Source organism: Lycium barbarum, chromosome 6 (assembly GCF_019175385.1).
Source record: "Lycium barbarum isolate Lr01 chromosome 6, ASM1917538v2, whole genome shotgun sequence".
In the NCBI taxonomy this organism is placed as follows: domain Eukaryota; kingdom Viridiplantae; phylum Streptophyta; class Magnoliopsida; order Solanales; family Solanaceae; genus Lycium; species Lycium barbarum.
In genome coordinates this window covers 101128949-101145545 of record NC_083342.1, presented here as the reverse complement: position 1 = coordinate 101145545, position 16597 = coordinate 101128949, and the positions used below count along the sequence as shown (strand labels likewise).

Here is a 16597-nt window from a genome sequence, read left to right as displayed (position 1 = left end):
AAGTCAAATTTTTTGAATTTGGAAAAAAGAAATCAAAGTTTGAATTGGGTGGTTAAAACTTTTGACTTGGAAAGACAAAACTCCAAACGAATGCTATATAAAGAGGGGTGAGTGAATGACAAAAGTACTACTAATGGAAAAATTAATTCTTCTTTGCTTAAGAGTTTTATATCTCAAGACAAAGCCTATTTTTTCTTCTCCCTGAAAATCACACAAAGCAGCAAGCTAACACTCTATGGTGAAATAAGTTATCGCATAATGGGTAATATTTTGAAAATATTGAAATTGTGAAGAAAACCTTCGATGTCTATTTTCACATGCATGATTAAAAAAAAAAAAAGCCTTTCGGTACCATCTATATTCTCTAAATAAAAGTCACTCATATATTATTATCGAATAGTATAATTTATTAATTTTCATTATGAATATTTGGACAACTTTTCTTTGCAAAATAGCATGACAGACAAAGGTGAAATCAAATCTCTTCAGTTAAGTAGGAGGTTAGTGGCATTAGGTAATAATATTGAAGTCTTATAGGTAAAATTTGTATAAAAGAGGGTAGTAGGCTTGGAGATTAAGCCAAGTGACGCTGAAAAAAAAACATGAATTTTATTTTTACAAACTGTCAATAAACATTGTAATAAAAATATTTGAATTGAGATAGAAAAATTAAGTCTAAATGGAAAGAGATAATATTTGAATGAGATAGAAAAAAATGATGTGAATTGAAAGATAGAAATAGTTACATTGAGATACAAATCTTCGAATTGAAATTTAGAAATATTAGTAAATTTTATGATAAAATAATCATATTACTTCTCTATTTATATTTTGTACAAGAATACAACATTATTTTGATTATAGGCAAAATATTAATAGAAAACGAATTAAAATATCACAGTGAAGCTATATAATGTAGAAAAGGTGGATAGAGATAATGTGAGGATATTTATACATTAAATTAATCTAAAAGGTAAAACAAAGTAAATAAATAACTAATACACAAAATAGTCTTGATAAAATTTGGAAAACTGAAAAATCGTGAATAATAAAGTAAAAGTTTTAAAATTATATTTTTCTTGAGAAAAAGGTATTTTTTTTTTACTAAAGGGAGTGGAGTGGTCGAAAATATTAAATCAAGTGACAAGTTAATAAATTAACTATATAATTATTTTAATTAGAGGATACTTTAATAAATAAAAATAAGGAACAAAAAGTTATTCGATGAATATGAGTTCTTTTAATTTCATCCAAATTTTGTTATCGGCTACATTACATTAAGAAAAAAGATATCAGTTTGATTTTTTTTAAAGCAATGTGATCTAATATGCTAAAACAAAAGCATATGATGTATTTTAATTTTATGTAGATTTAATTATCGATAGAATACATTAAAAAAAAAAGACAGTTGGAATTTTTTAAAAACAATATGATCTAATATGCTCAAATGACGCAAATCGCTATTTAAAATAACTAATATTTCTTATTATTGTCCGCGCATCGCACGAATACTAATACTAGTATTTATATAAAGGAGAGACATAGACCCGGTGATTCCTGGACCAGGATTCCTATTTATCTAATTTCCTAGGTTTTTGCATTATTTCCCTTAATTTTCACCGAATAGTATTAATCTCTTTCGTCATTAATAGGTACCATTTGTAACCTTTGTGAGACGCCTCGATTTTATCCATGAAACACTTCATTTCCTTTGTTTTTAATTTCAATTTCAATTCCCTTTTCCTTCTTCTCAGTTCCGTTTCCTCCAGACATATGCATTACCCAGAAATTGAAGTAGGCTCTCTATTCCTCTCTTTCTTTCTTCTTAAAGGGCTGTTGGTTTGCTGAAAAGTGGAGAATCATCGACAAAGCAGAGAGACAGGCGATCACCCTTGCAAGAAATCCCATAATCTATCTCTTGCCATTTCTGGCTTAATCTAACAAAATTGAAGGGTCTTTCGCCCATTTATTCTCTTGCGTCTTAGATCTGTGATAAATCAGGCAACCGCCATGGCTGCAGACATAGATTGGTCTCAAGTTGAGCGATGTAATTCATATATAATCCGCTATATTAGGGCTTCAGCCCATATAGGTCTCAAGTTGATGGCCTGTTTGCTAGCGCTGACTCTCAGAAGTGATTTCCTGCTCTCTTAAAACCTTTTTCCACATCGACTTATTGGCAAGTTTAAGTTTTGTTTTACCCGCAAATTTGTGTACTAGAGATTGGCTTTGCGAGCAAGAAGGTAAATAATTCTATGCATATTATAACTTTGTTTTATTCTGTTATAATGGTGTTCCACCAAGAGCCTGTTTGGATGGGCTTATGCCCGTTAAAAAAAAAAGTTGTTAGTCTAACTTTTTTTTTTAGCTTAAGTTGTTTTAAATAAGCTAAGTCAAATGGATCCAATTATTTTTTTGAGCTTATTTTAAGCACAAAATAACTTTAAGCTGGCTAGTCAAACACTGAAAATAGCTTATAAGCAACTTATAAGCCAATCCAAACGGGCTCTAAGTTAATTTTACCTTATTTTGTTTGTTTTCGTAAGATTGCAGTGAATCAGAGTACGACAAGGATGAAATTGCAGTAGACTTTCAGCCGTAGCTTCATTAACTTGGTTCGCATTGATAGGTAAAGTTGTGCCTTGGCCCACTCAGTCTATTTGAAACTGCAGGGGTATTTAGTAGTAACTAAATTGGTTCATGTTTTTTTTTTATTTACAGTGCTGAAAAAGATGTCTGCATATGGAGTTGTGTTTTTTGGGTATAAGAATTGCTAAACATTTCAATGCATAAACAGAAAAGAGCCAAGAGTTGATGTGTTTCACGGAGGTGGAAATCAATTTAGAGGGCATACCCGTTTTAGAGTCCTTTATATGTCAAATACAATATTTGGGATTTCGTACAAGACTAATGATAATTGTGTTTCCCTTACAAGGCAATACTACAAGGTCTTGGAATACCTTGGGTATAACAATTGCTAGGAGTGGGCATATTCCTATCAAATTGTTAATATTGATATGTCAATTATCTTTCAGGGATTTATAAACTTCTATAAAACCCAGAAAGAGGAAATGATATCTTTTAATTATGTTATCTTATTTATGACTCCATCTGCAACATTATTAGATAGTTTGTTATGGAATCTCATTTTGCTTCAGTGATCATGTAAACCGAGTGGATATTTTGATGCAAGTTGAAGTGTTTTTTTTTTTTTTTGGCAACTAGTAGGTTCCATTGTCTATTGCTAATGAGACTTTAGGAGAGACAGCAAACAAAAGCCATAAGAACATTCTACTTTAGCTGCTACAAGTAATATAACCTAACACACTACAATTAATAGAGCTCCCACTCTTGTAGCCATATAAATTGGATAAAATGGGTCAACCCCGTATTTTAACTGACCCAACTCGCTCATTTACCACCGCACCAGTAAATACTTATCCATATCGGGTGTTTATGCAAATTCATGTAATGTTACTGTATATTCACACACATGACATGTATTCATTGATTTGATGTAAATACCCGGTATGGATAAATTTTTACCCACCATTATTCACATGTAAAGATTGATTAAAGTGAGTATAATTTTCTTTTTTCTTTTAGTAATGGAGAAGTAAATGAATGATTTTGTTTTTGTTGAATAAAATTATTGATGATGCTTGACTGAAGAAGTATAATTAAACATGGTGGATATGGAAATTTTCATGGCGATTTAAAGATTAATTAATTCACAGAAGGAAAAAAACTTCTATAACTTATGACTAAAATCAACAAAAAAGTTCTATTATATATGTTTTCATTGTTAATAATTGTTACTTTCACCAAAAAAAAGTTGTGTTAACAAATGGTTGTATATGTAAAGTTATTATGTATATATCGTTATAGTCTTAATATCATTTTCTCCTTTCATAATACTTTTTGTGAAACTGGTTACATAAAAAGTGTTGGGAGTTAATAGGAAAAAACATTAAAACGTACCACAATATATTCAAATTATAAACAAGTTTCTAAAAGTTCATTTATTTATTTTTATGACTCCACGAAGCGCGGCAAAATCACTACTTAAAATAAATAAATTTGGATTCATGAAATTTAATATATTGACTTTTCTAGGGATAAAAAATTTGTTTAGTTTTCATTTTTTTGCACGGATTGCCCTTCTTTTGGGGTGGTCTTTAAATTTTGCCCCTCATATTTGTGTTCTTTAAGTTTTGCCCTTCGCTTGGATACCTGAGGTTCTGGGTTCGAACTCCCGCTCAGGCATAAAATAAAAAAATAATTTCGCAAGGCAGGGCTGGGGGAGTGTATGCCGGATCCGGCATACAATCCTTAAGGAAAAACTAAAGTTATGCCGGAGGGGGCAAACTTTGCCTTGAGACGTATATATATATATATATATATATATATATTTTTTTTTTTTTTTTTTTTTTACTTTTCAAGGCAAATTTTTAATTATGCCTTAAGGAAAAGTTTCACCTTATGGGGCATACTTTTAGTTATGCCTTAACTAAAAGTGTGCCCCATAAAATATAACTAAAAGTATGCCCCATAAGACAGAACTTTTCCTTAAGGCATAACTAAAAGTTTGCCTTAACTAAAAGTTTGCCTTAAGGAAAAGTTCTGCCTTATGAGGCATACTTTTGATTATGCCTTAATCAAAAGTCTGCCCCATAAGGCATAGTTCCTTAAGGAAAAGTTTTGCCTCATAAGGCATAACTAAACTATGCCTTGAGGAAAAGTTATGCCCCCTCCGGCATAACTTTAGTTTTTCCTCAAGGAGTGTATGCCGGATCCGCCATACAATCCTTAAGGAAAAATTAAAGTTATGCCGGAGGGGGCAGACTTTGCCTTGAGACATATATATATATATATATTTACTTTTCAAGGCAAACTTTTAATTATGCCTTAAGGAAAAGTTTCACCTTATGGGGCATACTTTTAGTTATGCCTTAACTAAAAGTGTGCCCCATAAAATATAACTAAAAGTATGCCCCATAAGACAGAACTTTTCCTTAAGGCATAACTAAAAGTTTGCCTTAAGGAAAAGTTCTGCCTTATGAGGCATACTTTTGATTATGCCTTAATTAAAAGTCTGCCCCATAAGGCATAGTTCCTTAAGGAAAAGTTTTGCCTCATAAGGCATAACTAAACTATGCCTTGAGGAAAAGTTATGCCCCCTCCGGCATAACTTTAGTTTTTCCTCAAGGAGTGTATGCCGGATCCGGCATACAATCCTTAAGGAAAAACTAAAGTTATGCCGGAGGGGGCAGACTTTGCCTTGAGACATATATATATATATATATATATATATTTACTTTTCAAGGCAAACTTTTAATTATGCCTTAAGGAAAAGTTTCACCTTATGGGGCATACTTTTAGTTATGCCTTAACTAAAAGTGTGCCCCATAAAATATAACTAAAAGTATGCCCCATAAGACAGAACTTTTCCTTAAGGCATAACTAAAAGTTTGCCTTAAGGAAAAGTTCTGCCTTATGAGGCATACTTTTGGTTATGCCTTAATTAAAAGTCTGCCCCATAAGTCATAGTTCCTTAAGGAAAAATTTTACCCCCTAAGGCATAACTAAACTATGCCTTGAGGAAAAGTTATGCCCCCTCCGGCATAACTTTAGTTTTTCCTTAAGGACTTTATGCCGGATCCGGCATACACTCCCTCCAGCCCTGCCTTGCGAATTTTTTTTTTATTTTATGCCTGAGCGGGGATTCGAACCCAAAACCTTAGGTATTCAAGCTAAGGGCAAAACTTAAAGATCACAAATATGAGGGGTAAAATTTAAAGACCGCAAATATGAGAGGACAAAATTTAAAGACCACTCAAAAGAAGGGTACGAATTGCCCTTTAGTTTTTGCTAAACTGTTCGAGCGACACATGATTTTGGGCCTTTCCTTGAATCTTAGTCCATTTTGGTGAACACCACGTCGTATATGTGAGTCCAACTGCTAAATTTTTGCGAAAATTGGGCAAACATGACCCTCTTTTTGTCCCATGTTCTTTAAAGTCAGTTGTGGATCAAATACCAGTACTAAAACAAAACCACCTTAGGAGTTGTACATAGTCTCTCCTCCAAATCCAACAATGGCGATGAGCAAAGCTAAAAAAGACTTACCTGAAGAAATCATATTTGACATACTCTACCTGCTCCCTGTTAAGTCCATTGGCCGCTGTAGGTGTGTTTCAAAGCAGTGGAACAATTTTCTCTCAGACCCACAATTCATCAAATCACATTTCACCCTTCATGATCATAAACAAGAAGAGAAACTCATTCTTGCCACTTGGTTGAGCCAACTACACACCGTCACCTTTTATGAAAATGAAATCGATGATGAAATTGATGGTATTTCAAGAAAGCTTAATTTTGAGCATCTTTCAGATAACTGGGTTACTGTAGCTGGTTCTTGTAATGGTTTGGTCTTGGTTGTTGATAGGGAAAATATTAGTATATTTTTAATCAACCCCATAACCTTAAAATACCATAAAGTTCCAGTCTTTGATTTGTCTCTTCCTCTGTTAGGTAGAAATAACAGACGTTGCTGTAACATGTATGGCTTTGGTTATGATGTTGTTAGTGATGATTATAAGGTGGTTAATCTTTCTTATTACGATACGAATCATAGTGAATATAAGGCTGACACTTTTGTGGATATGTATTCTGTGAGAAAGGGTGTTTGGAAGAGACTTGAGACTCCTTATGATCATTCACTTACTGACCTTGCTTCTGGGGTTTTGGTTAATGGGGTTTTGCATTGGTTGGCTTGTAGAAAAACTGAATATTCAACTGTAATTGCTGCTTTTGATTTAACTGATGAGAAATTCTTGGAGCTACCAGGACCCATTGATCTTGGTAATAATTGCTTTATGTGTAATCTTGCGGTTATTAGAGGGTGTCTTTCTATATCCACCAGTATATCCCGAGACAAAAACACAATTACATTTTGGATGATGATAGAGTATGGGGTTAAGGAGTCTTGGACCAAATTTAAGATTACAGAACCGGATTTGGATGATTCTCTTGGTACACTATTGTGTTCCATTACTGATGATGATCTTTTATTGGATGTTGACGAAGAATTGGTTGTCTACAATATGAGAGAAGAGCAGCGTAGGGATCTGATGATTGATGTAACTCCTGTTATGTATGAAGTTCGAACTTTTAGGGAGAGTCTTCTCTCTCCTTCCTTTGGCAACGAAACTGAGGGTTAATGTATTTCTTGATGCACAAGATGATGTTGTATACAGGTATTACGGGAACATGTTCCTCTGTATTATCCACATTTATCGTCTTTGTCCTTTAGATTATTCAAAAGCCGCTGTATTTTCTTTTGTCTAGGAAATCTATGCTTGCAATTTCGATAAGTTACTATTTCAACAGTGCTATCAAGGATGCACCTTTAGCTGATTAAGTTGCCTTTTTAAAGGATTATCACTGGTTTTCTTATTTTTCTCAAGCTGCTATCACGTTACAAAATATAGTCTATGAACCTGTAGCCTAAAGTGTAAACAGCAGTATTTCATGTCTTTACATCTGTTTATTGTAATGCCAACATAATACCAAATTCATAGAGTACTTCATATCATGTTATATATTAGGACATATTTGTCTAAAAAAGAATTGAGTCAAGACACTTCTTGGTACGGTCATTAATTGAATTACTCTTACCTTATCAAAAAAAGAAAAAGAAGAATTGAGTCAAGTCATGCAGCTGTTTATCCAGGTATAAGTCCTTTAGAATCTTGGTAGTTCATACTAGAATGGGTTCAAGACCCATTTTACTACAGAATTTCTTTAGCAAAGTAGTTATGTTGAGACTAATGCTGAGTTCACCGACATGTTGCAAAAAGATTTAAATGAACAAAAAATCCCACAATATTTGAGTACAGGTAATGCAAAATATATTACAACTCATGAGCTGAAAGGAAGTACCTAAATAAAAACTTCAGAGACTGACAGGAAATGCCACTAAAAAAAACATCAAAACAGAGGTGAAACTGGCACTTGCTTAAGATACAACAACTATTTTAAGTTGTTTTTCACTTGTCTTTGGAAAGAGGGCCCTCATTATTGATCTAGCAATTGGCATAAGTCCTCTAATAGCAATCTGTAGTTGATCTGAGGTGTTCATCAAAAAGAGATTTGCACACTTTTCTTGCTGTTTAATCTGTCCCGAGCAGCAATCTTGGAATTCCATCCTATGGAGAACTGATATTACAGATTGCTTTCCCGTGTTATACTGTTATGTCACTGCTCCATTTCATAAATAGAGGGCAAGTGAACTTTGGTACTGGCCAACAGGGTAATTTTTCGTCCTCATAGAGTTTAGTGATGGTAGTTCTTCCATCTTGGAGAAAATATACAGTTAACTGTATTACATGAAAAAGAAAAGTCGGGTTAGTGGCTTGCCTTAATTCAGCATTATGGAATGCGGGTGCTTTAAGGAACAGTTATAGATGTGCATAACGCTTTAAGCAATCTGAAGGTAAAACTGCTAGCTAGATTCTCTAAGATACAGGAGGAAATTATGTTGTCTACCTCCTTTATTGTAAATTATCAAGATTGATGACTACAAAGATTCTTTAGATCGATATTGGTTAGTACTTGTAGCTTAGGAAGGTAACCATAAACAAGAAGTGGAAAATCTGCTGGTTAGCGGTTCAGTGTATTTTCTATCTTAATAAGATGACAAAGTTACAAAGAAACTCATTTAAACTCTTGATGCAAAAATATGTTTTTACTTTTGGTTGTTTATTTATTTGCTACTTGTTGATTGTCTTCTTTTTTCTTTTTTCCTTTTTTCCTTATGGATTATACCACTATATTCTCTTTTTTTTTTTTTTTTTTTTTTTTTTATCAACAATACCACTATATTCCCTTTGCTTAGGAAAGAGATAGAGGGAGTGAGAAAGAATCAGAGAGAAAGACTACTAGAATTCAACTGCCTTTGCCGGTATAGTCTTCTCCAATTTATAGTTGAAGAGACATAATCTGCACCATAGATTTCTAACTGCATTGTAACTTCAGGGCAAAAAATTGCATTGTTGTTGGGTTAACCACTTGACTTGCTTATGATGGAATTGTTCAGTAAACAACGATACATATTATTTTGCTACTAACTTATTCTACCTTAAAAAAAAAGATTTCTAACTGAATTGCTGGTCTCATCTCTGCTGTAAGATCAATCTTCACATGCCACTTAAATGAGATCACATAACTTCTTAACCCAAATCTAACTCCATCCGTCAAAGCCTACTCAAAACATAACTATCATCCTTCTTTTATTACTTATAATAATAAATAAAACTTTAAGTTAGATGAATTTCATTAAAGTGAAGTAAGACGAACATTATTGTTATATGACAACCTTGCATCCAGAAGGAATTCACCAACTTCTGCAGGTTCTTATGTATGAAAATCCGACCATATTGTCCTTTGCTTGCTTCCATTTCGTTCAAGCTTGAGCTTCCAAGTCCACTCACTACCATTCTCCCTAACGCCAATACCAACTCTTACTATTTATTTTTACATTTCCGAGCCTCCTTTGCTTTCACATTAAATTACAGAGAATGAAAAGGGACTTGAACCAGACTTGAACCATTCTTCATGCTGGGGGAGCAAAATGTAATAGTACAACCCAATCCAGGAAAGGCATTGAAACTCAATTTGAAAACTCATGTTCTGCAGAAATCGAAGGTAAAAGGAATTAGGTTTGACTGATTAGTGATGTGAAAAGATAGGGGGGAAAAAGAACATTAGAGAAAGAGGACCCTGCTTTAGAATTTCGCCGCCAAAAAAGTGGTTGAAAAGAAAAGGAATGTCACGTGAGAAGTAATTATCTCCTTTAAAAATGGATGAAAAATTTAAATGAGGGATCTTTTTGTTTAATTTTGGAAAACTTAAAAGGATTTTCCATTCAGTGAAAATTATAAGGATGTATTTAGAGTTAGAAATAGGAGACATTTTTATGATAAGAAACTTCACATTTCTTTTGTTAAGAATAGATGTATTATGTATACAAAGCTTGTACTTTTGGTGTAGGAGTAGTTTCATTGATAATTTGTCCCAGCATTTAGAGATGTTTGAGTTTCTAGGAATGTTGTTTTTGTCTGGTTGTAATTTTGGAACCTTCTTGGTACTTTTTCATTGATGGAATTACCTTACCTTATCAAAAACTTAAGGATCTAATTAGAGTTGTAGTGGAACTATAAGGATGATTTTGGTAAAAACTCTCATGCCACATAGAGCCAAATTGATACTGTGCTGTTTGATATTTGCACAGGAATTAATCTGCTTCTGTGGACATGTTCTGGTGCTTCTATTGAATGGGATGTTGTGTTTGTGCAGAGGCCTGAATCTCTACTCCTTCATTATGATGTTATAAAGTTGTTACGATTTCAAATCTGAAGAAAGACCATCATAAAAGCAGTACTGCCGCAATGTCTGGAGAAAAGTTCCCTTTTGAGTAGACCCTCATAGTTGAGATTTAGTTTGCATATATCAGTTGAATTTTTGAACATTAGATGAGTAGATGATCTGAAAGCAGCAGCATTGTCCTTTGTATTGCAGGACCAGAATTTCTAAGTTTGCTATGTTTTAGCTTATCAGAAATAACTGTGTTCAATTCTCTTCTTTCTGTTGCTGGCTGGAAAATGTTACACCACTTATTTCCTGGAGTGCTGCTGCCATTAGAACAGGGTTGAATAAACTAAAGGTGGCGCAATTGTACGAACTAAAATTAACCTGCAATTGGCTACCTTGAACGTAGAATACTACTAGATGCCAATGACTAGCATTCTAGTACATTAAATGATGGAAGATAACACAAATTAATTATTTTATCTGCATTGATAGGGAAAACAAAAAAAAAAAAAGAACCATTGATGTTCATGGCAGATCAATATTCTATCTTCACTATCCCCTCCTACATGAATCTTTCTACTGACCTCTGTTTCATTTATATAGTGACGATGTTTAATTAGACATTAAGTTTTGAGATAACTCTTTGACACGTATCAAAAGCATCGTTAGTACTTGTAGCTTTAAACATGTCATGACATTATTAACATTTTTATGGCTATCGAAGCATCTAATTAAAAGTAAAATGAGTAGTTTGAAAATAAAGAGTTTTCAAATATAAACGTCATTTTCTTTAACAAACTAAAAAGTCATATAAAATGAAACAAACGGAGTATCTGTTGTGTATATGCAGCAGTTTAATTGAATTATGCTTCATACGGAAAAGGGTCAAATTTATTCATGTACTTTGAAAGATTGTTCATATTTATCCTCCGTCTAAGTTGTCGAGGAAATATGCCCTCGCCTTTATCCTTTGGATCACATATACGGAGTCCTAACGTAGCAAAGGTCCCACGCAGCAGCTCAAAATCTGAACACAAAATCCCACAACATTTGATGACTGGTACGGCAAGTATGGTACAACTCATGATCTGAAAGGAAGTATTTCTATTGAAAACTTGAGAGATTGAATGGACAAATACAAGAAAACTACCACTAAAAACACAAAAAATGGAGGTGCAACTTGCACTTGTCCAAGATACAACTACTATATTAAGTTCTTTTCACTTGTCTGTGGAAAAAGGGCCATCATTATCGCTCTAGCGATTGGCAGAAGTCCTAAAATAGCAATCTGTAGTTGATCTGAGGTGCTTGTCTTAACTGTGATTTGTCCGCTTTTCTTGCTATTTAATCCGGCCCTAACAGCAATCTTGGAATTCCTTACCACAGAGAACTGAGATTGCAGATTGCATCCCCATATGACGTCATTTCTCCATTTCATCAAAGAAAGGCCGAGTGAACTTTGGTCCTGGCCAACAGGGTAATCTTTCTCTCTCAGACGCAACTCCAAGTTGGCTCCATATGCTGCATTACCCTGAGACCTGATGGTGCCAGTACTTCCCACCACAACTAACTGTTTACCAATGGCTAATTGGTCCTCCAATTTCAATCCCGTCACTATATTGTTGCCCAAGAAAGTAATGGATACCCCCGCAGCTGTTTTATTCGTTTTCAGATTTTTCACTTTTGTTTCTCCTTTCAAAATGTAGGCAAGTTGCCTTCCTAAGGTTTGAATGTCGAACCCTACCATAGTTGATCCTCTCTCCCCCGTCTTTGCTGAAACAGATGAATCCAAGTGGATGCTGAACTCTTTCTTGTCCTTGGTGAGCTGAAGAGCTATTACTGCAGGAAACTGACCTGCAATGGCGAGGTGATCCTCAATGCTCACACCATCATATCCACAATCGTGGTCCCAGCCCTGGGAGTCCATAACAGGCCTTGCAAGAAGTTGAGACGAAGGTTCTAAAGACCGGTATCTATAACTGGGATTGTCCCCATCAAAAGAATTTGGGAGCACCATGTCAGGTAAAGGGATTGCTACTCTCCCTGTTTCCTGGTCAGCACCTTCTTCCATGTAATCACCTATCTCTGCCTCGCCTTTCTTCTTCGTGTCCCTAAGCCTTTTTAACTCCTCCCTCCATTGTTTTTTCTGAAGCAGCTTCACACGGTAATCATACTCGTCAAAATATGCTCTCTTTTGCTCCTTGCTTAGCTTTGCAATTTGATATTTCCTCAAAGGTCTGAAAGGTGGAAGGTTGTCATATTCTTCTTCAATTTCTTGGTCGGAATCAGATGAATATGCCAGCTCAATGTCTGAGTCCATATCCTCGACTTTAGGATGAACATTCGATTGTAATAGTGAAGATAAAAAGTATGGTAAAGGAAGTGAACGCACGGGGAAGCCAAAAAGCTTTCTGTGGTCAAGAAGGTCCTGATCTTTCATGATGGAATCTACTTCTGACAAAATCTTTATCGAGTAACACAAAAGCAGTAGCTGTGATCTCCAATTTTCTCCATTTGGAAGCAATATTTCTCCTTTGGCATTCTTTGGACCAACTGGGTGGTTTTCAACAAGAGAAAATGGACGACTCATCAACCCAGCATTCATCGCGTGCTGATCACCAATGGAGTGGTCAATTAACTGTTGAATGATACGGAAGCCCTGAGCAACAAACATTTCATAGCTTACAGGATATCCAGAGGGTCCATCTGGAGGACTTGAAGCAGCATGTGTCAGGGTAACTATGGCGTTACGCCATATTGATGGACCAAGATAACTACTGATGGACTTCAATAATGGTACATCACCAAGATCTCTAGACTGTGTGTCAATGCGGTCGACATAGAGGACTACATCAGGACTGTATTTCTTCATATATTTCTTTATGGACAACAAAGTTCTCCGGTTAATGGATTGCTCCGGCAGGGAAGATCTGAGACCAGGAGTATCCAAGATGTTCAATGTAACTCCATCCAGTTGTCCAATTATCTCCTTCACATCGGCAGTTGCGGGCACAAATGCATCTACCACTGATCTGGCTTCGCCAAGGATAGAGTTTATTGTTGCACTCTTACCAACTCCTGTTTTACCAATAACCAGGATATTCAGAGAAAAATTCAAACTTTCTGTATCCTCTGCTTCTAACTCCATAGCTACCTTTTGGGAAAAATCGAGGCTCGATACTTGAGAGGCTGACTTCCCTGCAGCGCGAATTAACCGGTATAAGACCTGTGCAGCTATGGAATCTTCAGGAGACCGGTTTAGCCTGTGGATGAGCCGCAAAAATTTTACTCGTAACTGTTGTAATTTCTCAAGCTTCTTCTTTTCTTCTTCACTCAAAATTATACCTTCACTCTTATTCTCAGATAGGGAGAAACTATCTGCATTGGTTGGCTGAGCAGGTCTTGATGAGTGAAATGTGGATCCCCAGCTACTAGAAAGCTCCAGAGGAAAAACCCGCATACCATCAGCCGATGGATTTGTAACATTTCCACCTTCAGGTCCAACACCGGCGGCAGCCCTCAGCAGCGCAGCCAGTGCTTCTGCATCAAACATCTCATTCTCTTCACTTTCTTCATCTGAGTCCGTCACAATCTCGCCATCAACCTTTGGTAAATGACCCTGAGAAACCTCTCCATCATAGTCGGCAGTGTCTATTTGTTGGTCCAACTGATCAATGATAAGTTTCATACCATCTGATCCATCAAAGGTCAAACTTTCATCATTGTTTTCTTCATTATTGAACAATTTGACTGGATCAATGTCTTTGCAGTTGATTTCTATGTCTGGATTTAAACAAGCCTCTATGTGTTGTGCTTTATCTGATAACTTAGGAAGATCATCTTCAACCGTGGATGACCAAGTTACATCTGATGAAGAGCTTGCACTAGAATATACTTGTTCTTCAGCTGTTGGTGGTACTGAAATTTCAGTGCACTCCAAGCTCTCTACTTCCCTATTCTTGATGGGTTTATGATCCGATTCAGTTTCAGTTCCAGTGGCAATATCCTGACGATCACTTCCTTGATAAATCTCGTCGTCCTTACTTTCTAATTTCTGACTGTATTTCTGACTGTCGCTGTTTCCAGAGTTCAATTCATCAGCTCCAAAACTTGATACTCCATTTTCTTCCCTTGGGATGCTGTAAGTAGTATCAGAAAGCCTCAAATCAGGAAACGAATCTGCACTTTTTGCCTCTGCACTAGTATCAAGAATTTGACTTGCTTCTGCTAAAAGCTTTTCATCATTGTCTAACTCTTGTCCCAACAAAATAGATTCTTTACTTGCAACCTGATACACAACTTTTCCTCCTTCAAAAGTAACATTGGCCTCACCTCCCTCCATTATGAAATTCTGAACAGTGTCAATTTCAGCTTTATCCTCTGCTTTACTGTCGGAATTCACAGACTCTCTTCCATCCTCCTCACTATCCGAAACAACAGAGATTCTAACTTTTGGAGCACCATCTAACCTCTCCAACACCACAGCATTTGGAATCCTAATGGCACCTAAAACATCATTGTCTTCTAGAACACCAGTGCTCAAGTAATCATCATCTTCACTGTCCCAGGACAACTGCGCTCGAATTGGGATCAAAGGAATAGCACTATCAACCACTCTAGTTCCGGCAAGAGAAATATCTTTATCGCTATATTCGTCATTACTATCATGTCCTTCAACAATTTCACTATCTACAACAAAAGGTCTAACACTATATTCATCAATACTATCATGTGTTTCTGCATAAGGGTCAGTTAAATAAGACCTAGAGTCATCATAATCCCCAACACTACTAACAATTTCTTCATCTGGGGCTTTCACAAATGGTCTAGAAACAACAAATTGGTTAACAAAATTAGTTTTTCCAAGATTTTGGTCATCTTGGTCAGACACAAATAGCCTTTCAGAAGCAGTCTCAAAGTCATCTTCACCACTAACAAAACCTTCAGAGTCAAAACCAGTGTCACTACCATAATAACTGCTAGCTGAACTATTCTTTTGTTCAAAGTCAGAATCATCAATAGTGAGAGGAGCTCTAATACCTGTTGTTGAGGTGGTGAAAAGAGGGACCTTTGCAGGTGGGGGAGATGGGCTCCCTTGTGTTGTGGAAAGTGGAACACCATAAATCTTTGAGTCCATGCTGACAAACAATATTTCTTTAGTCAATATAAAAACACACACAAGAACACAAAAACAGAAAAAAGGGTACCAAGAAAATTTGGAAAAGCAAAAGTCTTGGGGTTTTGGAAAAGATGGTGAAAATGGGGTTAGGTTAGGGTTTGCTTTTTGGGTTTTCCAAGATTGGTGTTTTGTGTTTGTTGTTGGTGTATGAGCTCATGGTTGGTTGAGTAATTTAGTTGGTATGGTGGATAGAGAAGCTTGCACATAAATAAACATAAAAAAAATGGTGCAGTGCACGAGATAAGGGTGAGAGGGTTTAATTTTCTTGGAGGTCTTTTTGGCTCATTTGACACCTTCTCTTTGTGTTCTATTTTTGCATGACTCTCTGTATAAAATAATCATACACGTGTGGGTCACGTGACTCTTCTTTTGCCTTTTGTGTTTCCTCCCAAAACGTGGATTGTGTTTTTCCTATTACTTCAAATGTCTTTTCCTAAAAACTTTCATTATTATACATTTGTCACGTAGAATGGTGAAAATGGGGTTAGGTTAGGGTTTGCTTTTTGGGTTTTCCAAGATTGGTGTTTTGTGTTTGTTGTTGGTGTATGAGCTCATGGTTGGTTGAGTAATTTAGTTGGTATGGTGGATAGAGAAGCTTGCACATAAATAAACATAAAAAAATGGTGCAGTGCACAAGATAAGGGTGAGAGGGTTTAATTTTCTTGGAGGTCTTTTCGGCTCATTTGAAACCTTCTCTTTGTGTTCTATTTTTGCATGACTCTCTGTATAAAATAATCATACACGTATGGGTCACGTGACTCTTCTTTTGCCTTTTGTGTTTCCTCCCAAAACGTGGATTGTGTTTTTCCTATTACTTCAAATGCTTTACTTGTAAGTTGTAACGTGTCTTTTCCTAAAAACTTTCATTATTATACATTTGTCACGTAGAATGGTGAAAATGTAATAAATCTATAATAACTTTCTTGGCCTTTCTCCCCAAGAAGTATGTCATCATTATTAATTTTTGTAATTATTGTTATTACTGATGGATGATTTACCAACAATGACAGATCTAGAATTTTCATTCAGGGGGTTGAAAAAAAA

The 16597-nt window shown here is 35.5% G+C and overlaps 2 protein-coding genes and 1 long non-coding RNA gene across 4 annotated transcripts; 2 read left to right on the top strand and 1 right to left on the bottom strand.

Annotated features, from left to right (window-relative positions):
* Positions 1-1592: 1592 nt before the first annotated feature.
* Positions 1593-3102, top strand: LOC132599871 (uncharacterized). The gene is made up of 3 exons (XR_009567053.1): positions 1593-2243; positions 2547-2629; positions 2722-3102. It is a non-coding gene; the product is annotated as an uncharacterized LOC132599871 (long non-coding RNA).
* A 2818-nt stretch (positions 3103-5920) lies between these two features.
* Positions 5921-10688, top strand: LOC132645059 (F-box/kelch-repeat protein At3g06240-like). 2 transcript variants are annotated; one of them, XM_060361818.1, is made up of 2 exons: positions 5921-7259; positions 10360-10688. In XM_060361818.1, the coding sequence occupies exon 1, from the start codon at positions 6099-6101 to the stop codon at positions 7221-7223; it is 1125 nt and encodes a 374-aa protein (XP_060217801.1). In that variant the 5' UTR covers positions 5921-6098; the 3' UTR covers positions 7224-7259; positions 10360-10688. The 2 variants fall into 2 exon arrangements, with proteins under 2 accessions (XP_060217801.1, XP_060217800.1); XM_060361817.1 differs by having other exon boundaries at positions 5924-7259; positions 10295-10688.
* Positions 10689-11463: 775 nt separating this feature from the next.
* On the bottom strand, positions 11464-16229 carry LOC132645058 (translocase of chloroplast 159, chloroplastic). Its single transcript, XM_060361816.1, has one exon. It carries the CDS (start codon positions 15509-15511, stop codon positions 11579-11581), a length of 3933 nt encoding a protein of 1310 aa, XP_060217799.1. The 5' UTR covers positions 15512-16229; the 3' UTR covers positions 11464-11578.
* Positions 16230-16597: the final 368 nt, after the last annotated feature.

Coding starts and splice junctions, on each gene's coding strand:
- LOC132645059 (XM_060361818.1), top strand. CDS start 6,099: ATGGCGATGAGCAAAGCTAAAAAAGACTTACCTGAAGAAATCATATTT.
- LOC132645058 (XM_060361816.1), bottom strand. CDS start 15,511: ATGGACTCAAAGATTTATGGTGTTCCACTTTCCACAACACAAGGGAGC.